We start from the raw sequence: 22,933 nt of genomic DNA on the forward strand, positions 1-22,933 counted from the left end.
AGACAAATTGTATATTCATACACTGCAATATTACACAGCTGTAACAATGAACAAACTCTAACTATCTGTAATAAATTGTTGCTTGAGCAAAGGAAACCAGAGACAAAAAGTCCACACACTACATAATTCCATTTATATAATGATCAAAATCAGACAAGCCAATCTATTCTGTAGGAAGTAAAGATAACCGGCTACCCATGAGGGGACAGCAATGAGAGAAGGGATAAGGGGGTTTCTAGGGTTCTCGACCTCAGTGCCATTATGTAGATGTGTTCACTTTGTGCTAATTCAAGCTACATGTGTATGATGGATGCATTCTTTCTTAACTGTTCAATACAAAGTTCAACAAAAAAATTGCTGCCACTTTTCAAATTAACTTGTAGCTGTTTTGCCAACATGATCCCATGAATTCTTCAGGTTTAACTTAAAACTCTACACATAAGCAATAAGCCCTGGCTAGACCAAGCCACATGTACCCTTCCCAGGGCAAAGATGATAACTCAATATCAAGTATTCTTTAATTTCCCAACTCTGTGACTAAGGCTGGTGTTGACTAATCTAACCATGGCAACTCCTCCAAATCTAAGAAGACATGTTAGCACTACCAATCAGTGTGTGATAGGAGATGAAAGCTCAGCCTACCCGTGTGTTATAAAATTAGAGAGTATCAAGAATATTCTCAACTAATTCTAAAAGCACTTATCTAAAAGCAAAAGGCTAAAAGAGCAAAGATGACTTTTGTGCAGGTGGTCGTCTTACCAGTTGTTCGCCATTGTAATGACCCTCAATAATACGATCGTAGGAGATCCCAACAGGTATTATCAAGATGTCCGGGATGGTATTGGTAGAGAGAGTATCTACCACAACTGACAAAAGTCCTGCCCGAGCACAGGAGATTTTTCCACTTCTTGAGCGTGTGCCTTCCAGAAAAATTTCCAAGAACTGCTGCTGTCGAAGTAGCTCAACTATATGCTGGCATATAAGAAGAAAGGAAAACATTAACTCATGAACTCAGAATAAGCTAAGCAAAGTTAAATCTTAAAAACAAAAAACCCTTAAAACTTCGCTACAGACAAAATATTTTACACAAATAATAGCAAAAGAGCATTTCCAATGTTATATTTTGGTGACAACAAAAAGTAATCAGCAAACTCATACCCAAGCAATAATCACTGAAATAATTACTCATACAACTGTTTTTTTAAAATCTCAATCAAGTCTCTCTTTCTTCTACTATAATTGCTACCATAACAACTTTAAGGATAATTAGAGATCACACATACCCCATGGAGTAAAGCTCTATAGAGAATATCTTTCCGTCCATCTGGCGTCTCATCTAGCCTCCGTCGTATGAAAAAGCCTCCAAGCTTATGGATCAAAGTACTATAAATTTAAGAATGCATTAATTTAAACAAAAATGTAAAAAGAAGACTCAAATTCCAGTGTGGACATAAGCCACAGGTGTTGTTTGAAGTGCTGATTATGAAAACCTGGACATTACCCATATAGATGACACATTTCTGTCATTTACATTATGCATTAGCTTTCAGAATATCACTGTGTATAATGAAGCTTTGTTACATCTGTTATATGCCAAAGGAGTTTCCATGATATATTATCCTGCAAGGTGCTGGTACAGATTTTAATAGGATTATAAAATACTTCTCAATTTTAAAACCCCATCCAGGGTCTCAAGACACTGATCTTTAGGCATCCCCAAATTTTCCTATGGCACATTCACTTCAAGATGAATGTGATATTAAAAAAGCTCCTTTGGGGAAATTTTCTCAAATAAGTTATTTCTTAGAGAGTATCCCAGTGAGATAAGGATAAGTTTATCAAACTGGAACCAAGCATAACCATCCTCCCAAAGCATGAAATAAAAATTTGCTTCATTTATACACACATAGAACAAACAATTCTTAACAACCCCATGTTTCTGCCTACAAAACTGATGAATTATTTTGATAGGAGGCAGAAATTTTGCAATACTTGTCAACCTTTCCAATCTCAGAGCCTCCTCCTCTGTTCAAATACTGTAATATTAATATAAATATTAATACACAGTTTTGGCACCTTCTATAGCTGAAACTGCAATACTTTGGCCACCTCATGTGACGAGATGACTCACTGGAAAAGACTCTGATGCTGGGAAAGGTTGGGGGCGGGAGGAGAAGGGGACGACAGAGAATGAGATGGCTGGATGGCATCACCGACTCTGTGGACATGAGTTTGAGTGAACTCCGGGAGTTGGTGATGGACAGGGAGGCCTGGCGTGCTGTGGTTCACGGGGTCACAAAGAGTCAGACACGACTGAGCGACTGAACTGAACTGAACTGATAGTCAGCATAAGGAGGACAGTAAGATATCCCTAGAAAACTTAACATCTTTGAAAGTTAACTTAACTCTCTGAAAGTTAAACTTTGCAGAACAAATTCTTAGGGAGATGAACCATCCACAAAAATAACCCATCCTGAAAAGTGGTTTGTGACTGTACAGATTGACGTGTAACAGAAGAACACTGCAAATAAATAGGTCAGATTATTTAGAGTCTGTCTTGGCTGAAGGAATAATAAGCTAACGTCATAATAATAATAAGCTTAACAATAAGCTAATAAGAGGTCATGAAAAGTGAAGAAATTATCAGTGTTTATTAGGCAATTCCCAGAGATCCACCTTGAGAACCAATCCAACATAGAGGGAATGAGTACATAAGTTGTTCTGATTATAGAAGAGGCAAACTATCATGCGCAAGCCCAGATGAAACAGCCTTCTTCATGCTCAGTCTACACCTAAACACTTTTTTTAAAAAGTGCAAGTCGCTCAATCACGTCCAACTCTTTGTAACCCCATGGACTATACAGTCCATGGAATTCTCTAGGCCAGAATACTGGAGTGGGTAGCCTTTCCTTTCTCCAGGGGATCTTCCCAACCCAGGGATCGAACCCAGGTCTCCTGCATTACAGGTGGATTCTTGACCAGCTGAGCCACAAGGGAAGCCCAAGAATACCGGAGTGAATAGTCTATCCCTTCTCCAGCGGATTTTCCCAACCCAGGAATCGAACTGGGGTCTCCTGCATTGCAAGTGGATTCTTTACCAACTGAGTTATAAGGGAAGCTCCCTTTCAAAAAAGAAACATTTTTTTCGATGACCTTCTAATTCAACTTTCCAGGTTCCTTGATACTGGGAAGAGGTACCCATGAGAAAAAGCACAGATACTCTGATCCTTGGAAAAGCATGATACTTGGAAAAGTCTGTAGCATCATATCACAGTGGATTAGAGTTAGCTGTTTGTCTATATCCCCACTGTTTTATGTGAACTATTTGAAAGCAAGGACTACGCGTCTTGTTCACCCTTGCCGGGGGCACATGTGGGCAAGGATCGGCTGACTGCATGTGTGAATGGCTTCTCCTCACTCACGTGAGTCGGATGAGCTACAGAACTCTGAACTGAGGGATGAGGAAGGAACTCCTTGGACTGTGAGGCTGAGGATCAGACTCCCTGGCATGCAAAGCAGTGGCCGCCCCCTTGTGAGGCCCTGCCTGCATGACCCGCCAGCCTGCTCCCCTCGGGTCACTCTCCACACTCATCCTCCTCTCGCTCCCTATTCTGCACACTGCTGACCTGAGTGATGCTTTGTGCTCTGAAGCTGGAGACTAAACACTTCTCAAATCTATGGCCGCTTCGCTGAGAGAACTATTACACCTTTCTTTAAGCCTTCATCATCTTCTGTCTGAACCAACACAGTCAGAATTGATCTATAAGTGTTAGTTGCTCAGTCTTATTTGTACTTTCCAAATTTTCCACAATAAACATGCATTCTTTTAAAACAAAGCTAAAAATCCTAATGTCCTCATTACAACAAAGTGTATCTAAAGTTATAATAAAAAAATAAAAATTCAAAACATAATCTCCATACCTTAACTTTCAAAATAAGGTGATCTTACCTGAAGATCGGGATGTTGAGATTATTGCCTGAAGCAATGTACGGCGCTTTGATGTTATGGCAGAAGAGAATGAAAGTGAGCAGGAGATAGTCAATGTGTGATCTATGAACGGGCAGAAATATAAGCGGCAAATTCATCTAGCAAAAGGAAAAATGCCAAATTTAAAATTCAAATGGAAAGTTGAATTACAAATTCAAACACTAGCTAATTAGTGACTCATTCTGTAAAAACATTTTTCACTAAATAATAATGGCAGTTAATATTTCAATTATATACTATCAATTATATACAAATATACGATCAATTATATAAATACAACTGCAACAACGAAAAGAATCAGGGAAGGAAGACAGCAATCAAGAGTTCAAAGTGACTCTGTCATATATCTTCTTAGAGGAAGCCCTAATTATATAAAAAGAATGTAGGTTTTGGACACAAGGTTGGTTTGGTTTGAAATTCTAGGGAAATGACTTATTGGCCATAACTTGGGACAGTCTCTTAATCTATATGTGCCTTTATTTCCTCATTTATAAAATAAGGATTGTTCTATCTGATTTTCAGAATTATTGCAAGGTAAATTACAGAAGGAATCCTGCCTATTGCTGATAGGTCCTTCTTTACACCACTTATCCCCCCAAATACAAAGCTACTGTAGTTATCTCACATGGGGAAAACTTGCAAATGTGTGGGACTGCACAAGAGTATACAAAAAAACATTCCCAAAAGAATCCCAAAATCACTCTGCAAAATGTGGAGAAAAAAGAATAACAGATTCACATAATTCTTGCCTCAGTTGCAGCTTTAACCATCTCAAGTTGACCCTTGTGAATCTGAATATTCCAAAAGAAGCTGTTGAACAGTTTCAGCAGCACCCATCCAGTCAGTCTGAAAGGAAGTATACACATATTTATATATATATACACACATACATAGTTTGACAGCTATCTACCTAAACTTTTGAACCTAAAACCTAAGAGTGATTGTAACTGACTTCATGTTATGAGCACATGTGCATGTATATGTGTGAATGTGTACACCTGAACTGTGGACTTAAAGAACTGATTCTACATACAGAAACTACTCATAGAAGCATCCATTTGTCGTGTACTAAAATCTTATATTTTACTCTACTTGCCATACCTTATACTTCAGAAGCTATAGTCAAGCAAATAGTTAGGTAAGTAGAGTGATCCCATTACTGAATACAAATCACTCCCTTTAAGACATAAGCATGTGTAGAATCATCAAGAAAAAAAGAGGGTGGGCTCAAACAAATAAAATCAGAAGTGAAAAAGAAGAAGTTACAATCAACACTACAGAAATACAAAGGTCATATGAGATCACTACAAACAATTATATCCAAATACTGAAATGGAAAACCTAGAAGAAATGGACAAACTCCTAGAAATGTACACTCTACCAAGACTGAACCAGGAAGAAATAGAAAATATGAACAGACCAACTATCAGAAATGAAACATAGTCAGTAATAAAAAAAAAAAAAATACTTCCAGCAAACAAAAGTGCAGGACCAGGTGGCTTCACAGGTGAATTATGCCAAACATTTGCAGAAGAGTTAACACAAATCTTTCTCAAACCATTCCAAAAAATTGCAGAGGAACATTTCTGATTCTCCCTACTCTATGAGGGCAGCATCACCCTGACAGAAACACCAAAGACATCACAAAATAATAAAATCACAGGCCAGTATCGCAGATGAACTAGATGCAAAAATCCACAACAAAATATTAGCAAACTAATTCAACAATATAGTACATTAAAAGCACCATACACCATGAAAAGCAGAATTTATCCCAGGATGCAAGAATGATTCAACATCTGTAAAATCAATGTGATACATCACATTAACAAATTGAAGAATTTTTTAAAAATCATATGATCATCTAAACAGACGCAGAAAAAGTTCCTGATAAAGTCCAACATGCATTTAAAATTAAAAACTCCCAACAAAGTGAATACAGAGGGAACATACCTAAACATAAGAAAGATCATAAATGACAAGCCCATGGCTTACATCAGACTCAATGGTGAAAAGCTGAAAGTGTTTGCTCTAAGATCAGGAGCATAACAAGAATGCACTTTCCCACCACTTTAATTCAACACAGTATTGAAAGTCCTGGCCACAGCAACCAGAAATGAAAAAGCTATGAAAGAAATCCAAAGTGAAGACAGCCTCTTGATGAAGGTGGAAGAAGAGAGTGAAAAAGCTGGCTTAAAACTCAACAATCAAAAAACAAAGATCACAGCATCTGGTCCCATCACTTCATGGCAAATTGATGGGGAAACAATCAAAACAGTGACAGACTTCATTTTCTTCGGCTCCCAAACCACTGCAGATGGTGACTTCAGCCATGAAATTAAAAGACGCTTACACCTTGGAAGAAAAGCTATGACCAACATAGACAGCATATTAAAAAGAAGAAACATCACTTTGCTGACAAAGGCCCATCTAGTCAGTGAACAGTATCAAAAGGCGAAAAGATATGACACTGAAAGATGAACTCCCCAGGTCAGTAGGTGCCCAATATGCTACAGGAGAAGAGTGGAGAAATAGCTCCAGAAAGAATGAAGAGGCTGACCCAAAGCAAATATAACACCCAGCTGTGGCTGTGACTGGTGGTGGAAGTAAAGTCCGATGCTGAAAAGAAAACACTGCATAGGAACCTGGAATGTTAGGTCCATGAGTCAAGGTACATTGGAAGTGGTCAAACAGGAGATAACAAAAGTGAACATCAACACTTTAGTAACCAGTGATAGACCGGGAGCTGACTGTGGCTCAGATCATGAACTCCCTATGGCCAAATTCTGACTTAAATTGAAGAAAGTAGGGAAAACCACTAGACCATTCAGGTATGACCTAAATCAAATCCTTTACGATGATACAGTGGAAATGAGAAATAGATTCAAGGGATTAGATCTGAGAGACAGAGTGCCTGAAGAACTAAGGATGGAGGCTCGTGACACTGTACAGGAGTTAGTAATCAAGACCATCCCCAAGAAAAAGAAATGCAAAAAGGCAAAATGGTTGTCTGACGAGGCCTTATAAATAGGTGTGAAAAGAAGAGAAGAGAAAGGCGAGGGAGAAAAGGAAAGATATACCCATCTGATTGCAGAGTTCAAGAGAATAGCAAGGAGAGATAAGAAAGCCTTCCTCACTGATCAATTCAAAGAAAGAAACAGAGGAAAACAACAGAATGGGAGAGACTACAGATCTCTTCAAGAAAATTAGAGACACCAAGGGAACATTTCATACAAAGATGGGCTCAATAAAGGACAGAAATGGTATGGACCTAACAGAACCAGAAGATATTAAGAAGCGGTGGCAAGAATACACAGAAGAACTATACAAAAAAGATCTTCACGACCCAGATAACCACGATGGTGTGATCTCTCACCTAGAGCCAGACATCCTGGAACGCAAAGTCAAGTGGGCCTTAGGAAGCACGACTATGAACAAAGCTAGTGGAGATGATGGAATTCCAGTTGAACTTTTCAAATCCTAAAAGATGATGCTGTGAAAGTGTTGCACTCAATATGCCAGCAAATTTAGAAAACTCAGCAGTGGCCTCAGGACTGGAAAAGATCAGTTTTCATTCCAATCCCAAAGACAGGCAATGCCAAAGAATGTTCAAACTATAGAACAACTGCACTTATCTCACATGCTATCAAAGTAATGCTCAATATTCTTCAAGCGAGGCTTCAACAGTATATGAACCGAGAACTTACAGATGTTCAAGCTGGATATAGAAAAAGCAAAGGAAAGTGAAAGTCACTCAGTCATGTCTGACTGTTTGTGACCCCATGGACTGTAGCCCAATAGGGACCTCTGTCCATGGAATTCTGGAGGCAAGAATACTGGAGTGGATTGCCATTCCCTTCTCCAGGTGATCTTCCTGACCCAGGGATTGTACTTTAGTCTCCTGCATTACAGGTGGATTCTTTACCATCTGAGCTACCAGGGAAGCCCAGAGGCAGAGGAAACAGAGATCAAATTGCCAACATCCAGTGTATCACAGAAAAAGTAAGAGAATTCCAGAAAAATACTTCTGCTTCATTGACTACATTAACCCTTTGACTGTGTTGATCACAACAAACTGTGGAAAATTCTTAAAGAGAAGGGAATACCAGACCACCTCACCTACCTCCTGAGAAATCTGTATGCAGGTGAAGAAGCAACAGTTAGAAATGGACATGGAACAGACTGATTCCAAATTGGGAAAGGTGTACGTCAAAGCTGTATACTGTCACCTTGCTTATTTAATTTATATGCAGAGTACATCATGTGAAATATCAGGCTGGATGAAGCACAAGCTGAAATCAAGACTGCCGGGAGAAATAGTAACCTCAAGATATGCAGATGATACCACCCTTATGGCAGAAAGTGAAGAGGAATTAAAGAGCCTCTTGATGATAGTGAGAAACAGTGAAAAAGCTGGATTAAAACTCAACAATCAAAAAACAAATATCATGGCATCTGGTCCCAACACTTCATGGCAAATAGATGGGGAAACAATGGAAACAGTGACAGACTTAATTTTCTTGGGCTCTAAAATCACTGCAGATGGTGACTACAGCCATGAAATTAAAAAATGCTTGCTCCTTGGAAGAAAGGCTATGACCAACCTAGACATCATATTAAAAAGCAGAGACATTACTTTGCTGACAAAGATTCATACAGTCAAAGATATGGTTTTTCCAGTAGTCATGTATGGATATGAGAGTTGGATCATAAAGAAGACTGAGTGCTAAAGAACCGATGCTTTCAAATTGTGATGCTAGAGAAGATTTTTGAGAGTCCCTTGGACTGCAAGGAGATCAAAACTGTCAATCCTACAGTAAATCAAATCTGAATATTCATTGGAAGGACTGATGCTGAAGCTGAAGCTCCAGTACTTTGGCCACCTGATGTGAAGGGCCAACCCAATGGTAAAAGCCCTGATACTGGGAAAGATTGAGGGCAGGAGCAGAAGGGGTGAGAGAGGATGAGATGGTTGCATGGCATCGTGGGCTCAATACAGTTTGAACAAACTCTGGGAGATGGTGAAGGACAGGGAAGCCTGCGTGCTCTAGTCCATGGGGTCACGAAGAGTCAGACAAGACTGAGCAAGTGAATAACAACGCAAAGTGAAAAGGAACAAGTGAAACCGCTACTGTATACAGATGGCAAGACACTAGGGAAATCCTTAGGCCATCCAAAAACTACCAGAACTCCTCGATGAATTTGGTAAAGCTGCAGAAAACAAAATTAATATACAGAAATCAGGTGCATTTCTATGTACTAACAACAGACTATCTGAATGGAAATTAAGAAAACAATCTCATTCACAAATGCATCAGAAAGAATAAAATACCTAGAAATAAATCTAACTAAACAAGTGAAATATCATACTTGGAAATATGTAAGACACTCATGAAAGAAACTGAATATGACACAAGTAGATGGAAAGATATACTGTGTTCATGGAATGAAAGAGCTAATATTGTTAAAACGACCATATATCCAAGGCAACCTAGAGATTCAATGCAATCCCTATCAAAATGCCAAAGGCATTTTTCACAGAACTAGAATAAATAATTCTAAAATTTGTATGGAAACACATCTGAAATAGCCAAAACAATCTTAAGAAAAACGAAAGTGGAAGCATCACACTCCCTGATTTTAAACTATCCCACAAAGTTACGGTAATCAAGACAGACAGCATGTACTGGTACAAAAACAGATGCATAGGTCAATGGAACAGAGAACCCAGAAACTCACACTTATATGGGCAACCAATCTGTGACAATGGAGGCAAGTATGTACAATGGGGAAAAGAGTCTCTGTAATGAATGGTGCTGGGAAAACTGGACAACTACATGCAAAAAATCAAACTGGACTACTCTCACACACCACGCTCAAAAATAAATTCAAAATGGATTAAAGACTGAAATCTAAGACCTGAAACCATAAAACTTCTAGAAGAAAACATGAGCAATATACAGTTTGCAATCAGTCTTAGTAATGTTTTTTTGGATACGTCGCTTCAGGCAAGGGAAACAAAAGCAAAAATAAGAAATAGGATTACATCTAATTAAAAAGCTTTTTCAGAGTGAAAAAACTCAGCAGAACAAAAAGGCCACCTATTAATGGGAGAAGATAATTGCAAAAGATATATCTGATAAGGGGTTAATACCTAAATATACAAAAAACTCACACAATAACAACAAAAAACAATCTAATTAAAAAATGGGCAGAGGATCTGAATAGACATTTTTCCAAAGATACACAGATGGCCAACAGGCAGATGAAAAGATGCTCAACAGCACAAATCATTGGGAGTATACAAATCAAAACTACAATGAGTTATCACCTTACCCGTTAGAATGGCTATTATCAAAAAGACAATATATAACAAGTGTTGGAGAGAATACAGAGGAAAAGGAACCCCTGTATATGGCTGGTGGGAATTTAAATTGGGGCAGCCACTATGGAAGACAATGTGGAGATTTCTCAAAATATGAAAAATAGAACTATCATAATCCAGCAATCTCACAACTGGATATTTAATTGAGGAAAATGAAAACACTAATTAGAAGCCATATATACACCCTTATATTCACTGCAGCATTATTTATAATAGCCAAGATGTGGAGGCAACCTAAGTGCCCATCAATAGATGAATGGATAAAAAAAGATGAATGGATAAAAATAGATGAATGGATAAAAAAAGATGTGGTATGTACACACACTCAAAAATACACAATGAATTATTACTCAGCCATAAAAAAGAATTAAATTTTGCCATTTGTGACAATATGGCTGGACTTATGCTAAGTGAAAAAAGTCAGACAGAGGAAGATAAACACTGTATGATTTCATTTACATGTGGAAACTAAAAATCAAGACAAAACTACAAACATAACAAGACAGATACAGAAAAAAACAGGTGGTTGCTAAAGGAGAGGCAGGTGGGGATGTAAGAAATAGGTGAGGGAGATTAAGAGGTACAAACTTCACTTGTAAAATAAATGAGTCACAAGTATGAAATGTACAGCGTGGGGAATTTAGTCAATAACTGTGTAGTATCTTTGTATGTTGGCAAATCATAACTAAACTTATAGTGGTATCATTTTGAAATGTACAGAAATACTGAACTACTATGTTGTGTAACAGGAACTAGTATGGTGTGGTAGATCAATTACACTTCAAAGCAAACTCAGAAAAAGAGACGAGGTTTGTAGTTACCAAAAGGTGGCGGCGGGAGGGGAAGGGTGGTGGTAGGAATTAGATGAAGGCAGTCAAAAGATACAAACTTCCAGCTATAAGATAAATAAGTACTAGGGATATAATATATAACACAATAATATTAATTAACACTGCTGTGTGTTATATATGAAAATTGTTGAGAATAAATCCTAAGAGTTCTCATCACAAGGAAAAAAAATTTCATTCTATATCTTTAATTTTGTATCAATATGAGATGATAAGTGTTCAGTAAACTCATTGCGGTTTTCATAGTGGATGTGAGTCAAATCATGCTGTACACTTTCAACTTACACAGTGCTGTCTTTCAGTTATATCTCAATGAAACTAAAAGAAAATAAAAAGACATGGGCCGGTGAAACCTAACTCACAACCAGCATAGAAGGCAGCAGCAGTAATACAATGGCTGCTATCAACTGACAGAGACTAAGGTACCTTGAAGCATGCCAAGCACTACTCCTGAGAGTTAAATAAGAATATAAGGAGGAGTCAGTTTTTAACATCAGAATATGTTAAAAAAAAAAAAAAAAAACCACAGCTCTTTTGGACCAAGAGCATTATACTAGGAAAGTCCAATGGTTCAGTCCTGTCTGCTCAAAACCAGGTGACCCCTGATTCAAGATTTTTGCTTTGCCTTTTAATACCTGATCATTGCTGGTGAAACGGTGGCAACCATTTCTTGAAGGATCTTTCTGGCTTTCTTTTTCACCTTATTCACAGCTTTTGATTGCTGCTGAGCAGAACCATCAGGGTTTAATTCAGTAGCCACTTCTGCAATTGCCTCTTGTACTCTGATTTCAAAATGGAAAGACAGACAACGTAACTGGCTCTATCCTACCGTCTGTATTACTTTCTAAACTACAGATACAAAATCACAAAGCAAAATTTACTTTCTTTTTAAAATATGATAACACAGAAGAATAAACTCAAGTTAGAAGTGCTTTCTTTGGCTGTTTATTAAATATTAAGTATATTATATTCCTAAATCAATGACTCCCTGAGGAAGCTGGAAGGCAGATTTAAAATTTTAATTCAAATTCACTGGGTAACAACTATGTGAATTTTAATGTTCCAGCTATGCTGCGAGGAACACAAAGTTACACTCTGGCAGAAGGGAAGAAATGAAAGATTATCCTTCTAGATATATAATTCAGAGGTACCCCAAACCCATTGCCAAAGTAACATGATTTTTTCTTTTACTTATTATTCATTTACATTGTGACTCTATGAGTGGGATATTTGTAAAACTCTCTAGGAGGGATTGAAGGTGGACATAAATAGTCACAAGTGTTTTCCAAATCAAGTCAGTAATTTTAAAAGGCACAGCTTTGGATTTAAACAGCACAGACCAGTAAGCTATAAGGTAAAAGGGAAGATTTAATCCAGTCTTATAAATCTCCCACATAACTTAGGGAAGAATGCATGAGGTTTAAACCTCCTAAAAATAACTTCTATCATCCTAGTTACAAGTCAAAACATCCGGATGAAATGAAACACACTTGATGGGCTCTACCTAGAAAACAGAACATAGAATAATACAAAGGAGTTTCTCAATTGCTTTTTTCTCTCACTGCTGCTGATTTTAGAATAATGTACAGCAAAACTCCCCATCGTTCATTACTACAAAAAGACCAATTCCACAGAACACTGAAACACCATCCCTAAGTCGATCCTTGAACAGCATTTGTATCAATATGGCCAGGAATGCTTTCACAAATAATTCACAGAGTTATTACACCACCATGATCAACTATTCACTGTTCATTCGATAAATATCAAAGTACCTACTACATGCCACTATTGCTCAGCCCTTAACAATTGTACCACTGGGCTTACATTTCTAAGCATTTTCCAATCCACTCTGGTCTCCAGCTCCCCAAATCCAGATAGGTATCTAACATGGGCCACAATAATGAGGTGGAATAGAGATCAACCTTCACCCAAACTCCCACAGTTTAATGGCTAAACTTTGTAATGATTTCCTCACTCCATCAGAGTTCAAGTAGATTTCTCCAATTTTTAATCAAGATCCTCTGAGGGCAAGGACAATTACCTTATTCTCTTAAAATTTATAATAATGACTTTACCTGGCATGCTGTGATTCATGGGGTCGCAAAGAGTCGGACACGACTGAGCGACTGAACTTGAACTGAATAAAAGAAATTGTGCCTAAGTGCTAAACAATTATTTGACAGAAATACGAAATGAGCTTCTCTTCTGGCTGTAAAGTAGGAAACACATCGTCCCCAAAATTCACATTACAAAACACTAAACAGAGAATTCTGGAAATTTGCCTATCTGAACTCCACTCGCCTTTAATGTTAGAACCCTATTCAATTATTCATGCCTAAAACAAGGCTGCTCTTCCCACATGGCACCAAAACCATCTATTCTCCTGCCTTTCCTTGCTTTCTTCTGGAGCTTGAACACTTAATGCTTGGAAGCACAAACTCCTCTTGGGACAGAGTCCCAGAGAAACTAAAGGTTAATAAAGGAAATTACTTCCCCACTCCCACCACCCATCCCTGCCTTTCCCCTTTACAACAGTATCCCACCCTTACCGACTGCTGTTCAGCACGTTTTCAGTTACGTTGGTGGCAAACATGCCTTTATGGACGTCTCGCTCTTGAACGAAAAGCACATAAGAAAGACGTCTTGCCAGCCACCCTCGGTGCCTGCAACATGAAAATGATTTAGCAGAGAAGTACTCTAGGAATACCTATTATACAGAAGCTTCCCTCTTGTAAAAACAAATCCTCGTTTCACCTGTTCCAGAGATTTAGGGTTTTCCTGTAGTAAATTCTCCTTAGTAAGCAGTTCAGGATGCTATGAAGACAGTTTTATTTCTTTTCTTTCATGTACTCTCAGCTAAAATTTAAACTTGGAATTTGTGTATCAATGCTTGAATAGTACTGCTCTGCAAACTAATAATCCAAATATAAAAACAAAAGAAATGTAAGCATCTTACTTTATTAATACCACTTAAAAAACCAAATATGTTGACTGCTTTATATATAAGCTATATAGCTTATAGCTACAGCTACAGACTATAAAGAAATAATCTGGGAATCTTTTCCTACCACAAAGGGCTAATTTTCTTTTTGTTGCCACTACAGTAATTCTTCTAAGGTGATCACTGACTCTCAGATTGAATGGATAAGGCTGATCAGTTGACAGAAGTCAAGGTTAACTAGACAACAGTCTGAACACTTGTACTCTGGTCTTATGGAGCCAGAAGCTCTGAGTTTTCTTGCTGTGTTTTTGTTTTTGGCTTTTTTATAAAACACATTCAACATACCTAAGAAACAGGACAGACTTCCAGCAGTGACAATGACAATGTGTTATCTGAATGGGGGTTAAAGACAGGGATCTCAGAATAAGAATGCTGTAAGATTTCATTATGCGATGACTTGAAACCTTTTGTAATGATTATATAAGGCCTCATTATCATTTCCTCCATAAAGATATCCATAGAGACAGCAGAAGATTTCAATCACAAATTAATTCTGAAACCATACCAAAAGTCTTCAATCAAGAAAAAGCAACTTGGGGGAGGACTGCTTATGAATCCATGTTCCTTCAACTCCCCTTCCTGGCATTGTTTCCTTTGCCTCAGTTCTCTGGACAACTTGGCCCAATATGTTAAGTGTTAAATCCTAAAATCTTTCAGTGAACAGGTTCAAAATTATTACTGGAATGTACAAAGTCCACACTCTTGAAGAAATCCCTTTGCAGCAGACTGAAAACAGTGTGTGTGTGTGTGTGTGCATAAAACTGTTTAGGCTTTGCTCCCTGTAACACGGAGAAGGGCTAAATAGCCGATCCACCTGTACAGGTAGCTTATTACACTGAATAGTTTCATATTGCCTAGTCAATATAACATGCTAAAAAGTGTGTGTGTATCTCACATGTTGTTGTTTTTTTATCCTTAACCGCCCTCCAAGTGAAGACAGCAAATGAACTCCTCAGTTCTGTATGTAAAATATCTACTTACATAAGGAAGATATTGAATGGGATTCTTTTACTCAGGATTTTAATCATGTCAACCAAAGGGAAAAAAAAATTGCTCTTTCCTTTTAACTTAAGAAAACAAGAGAGAGAGGAAAGGAAGGGTAGCATAGAAATTGGCAAAACCACATCTCTTGATTTTAGTTCTATTTAAAAAAAATTAAAAATTTAGCTAACATATATGCAAGCATATGCTCACTTATAAAAAATATCATTAAAATACGAGCAGTAACATTGGAAAGCCTTAAAATTTAAGTATCTGACTTCTTGGACCAGTTTTTTCATGAAATTTCACGTATTTCTCATCTCCTGAGCCTCCAGGCATTTACTCCTGGACCTACAAGGACTGGGAGTGGTTTTGGCTCCCGTTCTGCTCCTGTCTTGCAGACATTCACCCTCCTTCCTCATCCCCCAGCCTAAATCCACGGAGAATAAAGCCTCTTTTTCTCTCACTCTGATGCCTGGAATTTGGAAGTAAGAATTCTAAGAAAAGACTTAAGCCAGTAATAAATCAAAGAATATTCACTCTATAGATCAGGTAGATTTCAGAAAGTTATACTTTTTAAGTATAAAATAATAATATATCATAAGACATTCAAACCTACACCTCTCCTCCGACAAATTTCTATCACATTTTGGCACATTTCAGCAGCAACATCAATATATGAATAAGTTAATGAAACCTATAAGTAATATCTACAGTCTCATGAAAATATTATATAATATAGCAGTAGAACAATAACAGGTCTCTCAGGTTCCAATTTTTAGATAAAGTATCATGTTATAAGTTAAAACCCTATTAACTCTTCAAAAAAACTTAAAGAGATTCATCTTAAAGTGCATTGGTTAGTTATTATGGAGTCTGTCTCTTGACATGCATTAGAAATAAAAGAAATTTATTTTTACCTTGTGTGCGTTTCATTGATATAAATAACATTCCGCAAACCCAAAGACGGGATACTGGGGTTGAAAAATCTATCCTATATAAAACAAAATAAAAACAGACATAAATAGACAACTGGATTGTTGATGAAGGACTCAAATTACTACTTCTTGAGGACTTTCAAAAATCTGAGATGAAGAAAAATGTTTTATTGAAAAGTACTTTTTAGCTTTCAAAGGTCACAAATTCAAAACTACTCCTCAGCATCTTGCAAAGGAAATAGTGTCTCTCCCTTTTCCGAGCCCTCCACTCTCAATCAGAAAGAGTTAAAGTCAAGATGGCTTGTCACTGAAAGGAATACTGGAAATTTCATTGTTTTCAAAATACAAAAGTACTATGCTAAGTAGTTCATCAGGCACTCTATCTATCAGATCTAGTCCCTTAAATCTATTTCTTACTTCCACTGTATAATCATAAGGGATTTGATTTAGGTCATATCTGAATGGTCTAGTGGTTTTCCCTACTTTCTTCAATTTAAGTCTGAATTTGGCAATAAGGAGTTCATGATCTGAGCCACAGTCAGCTCCTGGTCTTGTTTTTGCTGACTGTATAGAGCTTCTTCGGTGTTGACCATCTGGTGATGTCCATGTGTAGTGTCTTCTCTTGTGCCAACCAAGGTCCGTCTAGTCAAGGCTATGGTTTTTCCCGTGGTCATGTATGGATGTGAGAGTTGGACTGTGAAGAAAGCTGATAGCCGAAGAATTGATGCTTTTGAACTGTGGTGTTGGAGAAGACTCTTGAGAGTCCCTTGGACTGCAAGGAGATCCAACCAGTCCATTCTAAAGGAGATCAATCCTGGGTGTTCATTGGAAGGACTGATGCTAAAGCTGAAACTCCAAAACTTTGGCCACCTCATGCGAAGAGTTGACTCACTGGAAAAGAGTCTGATGCTAGGAGGGATTGGGGGCGGGAGGAGAAGGGGACGACAGAGAATGAGATGGCTGGATGGCATCACCGACTCTGTGGACATGAGTTTGAGTGAACTCTGGGAGTTGGTGATGGACAGGGAGGCCTGGCGTGCTGTGAGTCATGGGGTCGCGGAGAGTCGGACACGACTGAGCGACTGAACTGAACTGATGCTAAGTAGTAGTAGTGAAAGTCGCTCGGTCTATGCTAAGTACCATGTATTATTTTGAGATTACTAAATCTTCCAATAATCCTGACACATAAGAATTATTATCCTCATTTTACTTTTTTTTGCCTTTCTCAGTTTAATGGTATTTTAATATTAAGAGACATTAGAAGCCTCTTTTTAGGAACTCTCTTTGCAGCCAATTTTGGTTTTAATTCACTCACTTTACTAGCTGAGTGGATAATAATGTATTCTAAATCAACATCTTATCTGTGGCAGTCAGAGAAATGACTTCTGCTCATAATTGCTAACATATTCTTAAGTTTATTTAGAGATTAAGAGGAGCATGATTTTGAAACTTTTCTTAATGTAGTAAATGGCTTTATGAAGTATATGAAAAAGTACAATTGGAAGAATGGAAAAATTATAAGTGAATATCTTCACATTCCATCATAATCAGACTAGCAGTAGAGGAAGGAGCTGAATCCCATCTATGCCACTGATCAGGTATATGACCTTGAGCAGGCTTTTCCTCAATTCTCTCATCTGAATAAGGAGAATTATAATAATAGGACTTTTGTGAATATAAGAACAGCTTTTATTTTTAATATTACTTGTCTGTTTTTATATATTTATATATATTTCTTTGGGCTTCCCAGGTGGTTCGAGTGGTAAAAAATCCACCTGCCAATACAGAAGATGTTAAAGATGCAGGTTCAATCCCTGTTTCAGGAAGATCTCCTGGAGAAGGGCATGGCAACCTACTCCAGTATTCTTGCTGAGAGAATCCCATGCACAGGGGAGAATGGCAGGCTACAGTCCATGGGGTCGCAGACAGCTGGACAGGACTGAAGCATCTCAGCATGCACACACATATATTTCTTTTACATATTAAATAACTTGGCAAGGACAAATCGTTCACTCTAATAGTAATTCTTGAGGACTATAACATACATTATCTCATTCGTCCTCAGGGTAACCCATATCCCCATTTTACAGAAGGAAAATCGAGGCTGACAGAAGCTTAGTAGTCAACCCCAGATCTTGCTTCAAAGTATGGGGTCTCTCTAGTCCCCTAAAATGATTGTCTACTTAATGAGAAAATGTATGACTAAAGGTCACCCTTTTTGTGAGTAATCTTGGAAGATAATCCAGAAATAGTTTTGCTAAAATGATAAAGTCCATAATTTTAACAATGTGGGCAAAAAAGGTAAACCTTCCACAAATAAATGCTGAGAAAGCATAATGTACCCACAAAAGAAGATGTCAAAATACTTCAGTGCTATCTCTTTAGAGAAACAGAACTTCAGAGAAAAGGTAGCAGAAAATCACTATAAAAATACTGTCAAACAAAAATTATTTTATATAAACAGGCCACGGAAGAACTTAAGATCAAGTTCAGCACCATCAGGTACTACATTTAAGCAAAAATCATTTATCTATTATTACTACTCATCTCTCCCCACCCCAAACCATTTCCACCACCAAATAATTTCTGACTGAAGAACACATTAAAGTATTGGTTTGATCTTTTAACCATTCAAAATTAGAATTAGAAGAGATGCCAGATCTAAAAAGAAAAGTCACATGACCTTCTACTTAAATCTTTATTTCTACTGGCCTATTAATCAGAACTGGCCTTACTCCTAGACTAGAAATTTCCATGATCCTTCACATCCACCAAACTATTTCAACAAGATATGTGTGATTTAAGAGGAACACTATTTATATCATGATGTTCTTGAGCAGACCTGAATATTTAACATAAACTGCTTGTTAAACAAATCTCTCCCAGATTAATAAACGCCTTATGCCAGGCTAGAAATTCTACTTCCTGCCCAGCCAACCCTGAGTGGAATACTCACATAGCACCAGTAATTTCACACAGGTTATAAGCAACCTCAATAAATGGCAGGGTTAATAAACAGCACTTAAACATTCTAATAACTAGCCCACCCCAGAGACAGTTTACCATCCAGGTGACTCTACTGCCTGAGATCACAGCCATATTAGAGTCTACATTCCTGTACTAGCCCATACTTCTTGGCAAAATGCCCTCAGATGCATACTTATCCAATCAACTCAGATACTACACTGTAATGTGGAAGATTTTGCATGGCTTTTTTCCACCAAAATACAAACAACAAACCCATCACACCCTTTCTTAAATCTTCATGCTAACATTTTAGTGACCATCCTTCACTATCACAGAGTCAAAAGAAACCCCCTCGCACTTCCCTCCACTATGGGAACAGACAGTAAAAGGGTAAAGCCACAGTTTTACTTTCTTTCTCTGTCCCACTCACACTCACATGTGTGTGTATGTGCATATGTGTATGAATATGTCTTTCTGTCTTTCTCGTTCATCTTGCTAGCATTTTAAAGTTCAGTGCTAAATTTCAATGTCTTGAAATTACGTGAAGGATCCCACTAACTCTTTGGAAGAATTATCTGAAAGTAAGACCTACACTCCCCCTAAAGTCATACTAAGACAAAAACAAAACAAAACAAAACATTGCCTGGCAACAACTATTAGACCAATGTTCATTGAATAAATGAATGGAAAGAAAAATTAAGTCAACATTTTCACTTGGGATATTTGGTTCATAAACGTGGATCTAAGTTCTAAAAATGAATTAAGTCCATTAAGACTAAGCAAAAATAAAGTTTACACAAAGTTGGAAATCCATGTCACATATTTCACTCTGTTTTTTGGGGGTTCCCTGGTGGCTCAGAGGGTAAAGAATCTGCCGACAGTGCATCCCTGGGTTGGGAAGATACCTTGGAGAAAGGAACAGCAACCCACTCCAGTATTCTCGCCTGGAGAATTCCATGGACAGACTCTGTTTATTAAAGGTCAACAAAGGTATTAAAGGTAACATTCTTACCCAGCTCTGAGGTGTACAGGAATAACAGCACCTTCCCACAAAGGGCCTCTTCCGGCTCATTAGGCTTTCTTTCCACTTCAAGGTTGCAGATCTGAAGACAGTCGGCCTGAAACCACACTCACCCTAATAAATATTAAGGAAAAATAGTGTGTGAATGGCAAGAAAATTCTACTTGTCTACATGATCTCTAAACTCTAAAATCTCTTAAAACTAAGCTGTTCGAGACAGAAGAGAAATTTCTGACACATTTCCCTTTTGGTAGCCCGCATTTCTGTTTTTCATTCCAAGGACTCCGTCCATGACCGACACCTGGAACAGAGCTTGGACCATAAGCAAAAGCTGAGCACCTAAGAATAGCAATAGCTGGCAACACTCAAAGCAGCATTCAAAGGTTTAAACATTAAGTTGTAAAAGGTCAGACAGCCTTCTGACAGTAACAGCAGGAATAAAGTCAGACCCGTGGAGCCCTATGCTAACAGTTCATCTCCCTCCCTCTTAAATCACACACTCCTACAAAAGAACTACAAAGGCCTTACTTAAGAGTAAGCAAGTTGTTATACTATAGATTAAAATAATTCACTTTAAATGAAAAACAAGGTCAACTTATATAACATTCCTTTGTCCTAACAAGTGAAATTAAAGTCTAGAATTGAAATTACAGCCACACTATCCAAGTGTCAAATTGTGCTCTTCTGTCTAAATAATTTTCTCTTAACTTTGAATTCATCAATTGCTCAAATCCCAGTGATATAACATTCTCAAAAAGAAACCAAAGACCACCCAAAACTCCAACCCCCTAAAAAAGAGTTTTTGTTTTTTTTAATCTAAAGCAGACTGAAGAAATATCTGAAGAAATACTGAAAACATGCCATGTTAACACTAGAGAAAACAATACAAGAACAACAACCAAAAAACCACCAAAAAATGCCTTTTGGATTGGGATTCATACTAAAGTTTCCTATTTTCAATTGTTTAAATAAATTTTATTTCCACTACAAAATCCACACTTCTGATATGTAATTATGGAAAACAGATACAGAATTTTTAAAAAATTCTGGTTAAATTACATCACCCAAAAGACCAAACAGGCTTTTTTTCCTCTGCAAAAGTGTCTTGCTTTTTAACATAATCACTGTCCTTACACTTCTTACCCATTTTTTCCTTCCCAATAACATAATACCATAAGAATTTTTAAATATTAGATTTCATAAACTAACCTTCAAACAGTTGGAGGCAGTTTCTGCAGCTATTAATGTCTATTTGAATTTATGCTTCCAGTACACCCATCTTCATTAACACTGAGAAGAACTTTAGGCTGAATGCTTTTAACCTGTATCTTAAACTTACCCATTCCTCCGTGGCATGCTTACACCGACCAATGCTGTATTCAGAAGAATTTGGCAAATAAGATACATCTATCGTGCCAAGGGTCAATGCAGATTCATCCATGTCACACAGTGTAACTCCCGAATCATGTGCTGTAAAAAATGTATACTGTTTCAGTTAATGAGGGATCCAGAGAGTAAATAGTAGAACTCAAAATTCTGATTTCTATGTTATTTTGCTTCAGGGTAGCATGTCAAATGAACTAAGGAGGACTTCTTAGTCATTGTATAAAACTGGACTTTGGTGTATATGTATGAACTCAGGTCATCCGGATTTAAAAAAACATTTGTATCTTTAGACTTCATGTACAAAACAGCTATGAATTCACAGGGGTAGTTATCACCCTATTTCAGGTATGTGACAAATAATTATTTTATTTGTGTTAAGTGACTAGTTCCTGGAAGGATGAAAAGATGCATTTATTAATTTAAAGTTACATGTATGCACACAAGTAGATAATTTTTGAAAAATTATGTGCTGGGAATTTTTGGTCATACATACCATGCAATGTAAAATGGACAAAGGTAGTGAGTGCACCTCTAACGTTTCCCACTTAAACTGAATTAAGCTTCTGATTTTCTTGAGCTGCCTTAAATGAAATGGTATTTGCACTTTTAATATATCTGCTGCTAAGTCACTTCAGTCGTGTCCGACTCTGTGTGACCCCATAGACGGAAGCCCACCAGGCTCCCCCGTCCCTGGGATTCTCCAGGCAAGAACACTGGAGTGGGTTGCCATTTCCTTCTCCATTAATATATCTACTAAGCTCTAAAATAAGAAAACACTGTTCTAAAATATCTGATTTATAAGTTTTCATATCTTTGCAATAAGCCTTTTCCCGCCCTCAGAAAAAACGTTCACTAACAGCAAGGAGATCCAACCAGTCCATTCTAGAGGAGTTCAATCCTGGATATTCATTGGAGGGACTGATGCTAAAGCTGAAACTCCAATACTTTGGCCACCTCATGCGACGAGTTGACTCACTGGAAAAGACTCTGATGCTGGGAAAGGTTGGGGGCGGGAGGAGAAGGGGACGACGGAGAATGAGATGGCTGGATGGCATCACCAACTCTGTGGACATGAGTTTGAGTGAACTCCGGGAGTTGGTGATGGACAGGGAGGCCTGGCGTGCTGTGATTCATGGGGTCGCGGAGAGTCGGACACGACTGAGCGACTGAACTGAACTGAACTGAACAGTAAACTGCTAAAAAAAAAAAAAAAAGATATTAAAATATAAGAATTTTCTAACCTAATCCTCAAATTATTTCAGCTTTTGATTACTTCTCACCTGGCCTTAAATCAGCCCTTTAAAACCTTAAAAACTCATGTCCAGGTTAACAGAGTTCCTTGGAGGGCAGATTCCCATTTCTTTACAATCCCCATATGGATTAACAGTGGTAACTGTAATTCTCAGGATAACTACA

At 37.7% G+C, this 22,933-nt stretch overlaps 1 protein-coding gene across 6 annotated transcripts in view; it reads right to left on the reverse strand.

Annotated features, from left to right (window-relative positions):
- GPAM (glycerol-3-phosphate acyltransferase, mitochondrial) overlaps positions 1 to 22,933 on the reverse strand; it is a 71,749-nt gene that overhangs the window by 18,981 nt on the left and 29,835 nt on the right. For 4 of the 6 annotated variants that reach the window (XM_055424664.2, XM_055424661.2, XM_055424663.2 and 1 more), the window contains exons 2-10: positions 21,471 to 21,601; positions 20,124 to 20,246; positions 16,127 to 16,200; positions 13,774 to 13,887; positions 11,857 to 12,003; positions 4,738 to 4,834; positions 3,950 to 4,086; positions 1,284 to 1,383; positions 760 to 972 (exon numbers count right to left, since the gene is read on the reverse strand). In XM_055424664.2, coding sequence (XP_055280639.1) covers positions 760 to 972; positions 1,284 to 1,383; positions 3,950 to 4,086; positions 4,738 to 4,834; positions 11,857 to 12,003; positions 13,774 to 13,887; positions 16,127 to 16,200; positions 20,124 to 20,246; positions 21,471 to 21,572 — 1,107 coding nt within the window. In that variant the 5' untranslated portion in view covers positions 21,573 to 21,601. The other 2 variants (XM_088842326.1, XM_055424665.2) reach the window with 2 other exon arrangements.

This window comes from Moschus berezovskii, chromosome 12 (genome assembly GCF_049115385.1).
Source record: "Moschus berezovskii isolate FMDL1 chromosome 12, NW_MosBer_1.0, whole genome shotgun sequence".
In the NCBI taxonomy this organism is placed as follows: domain Eukaryota; kingdom Metazoa; phylum Chordata; class Mammalia; order Artiodactyla; family Moschidae; genus Moschus; species Moschus berezovskii.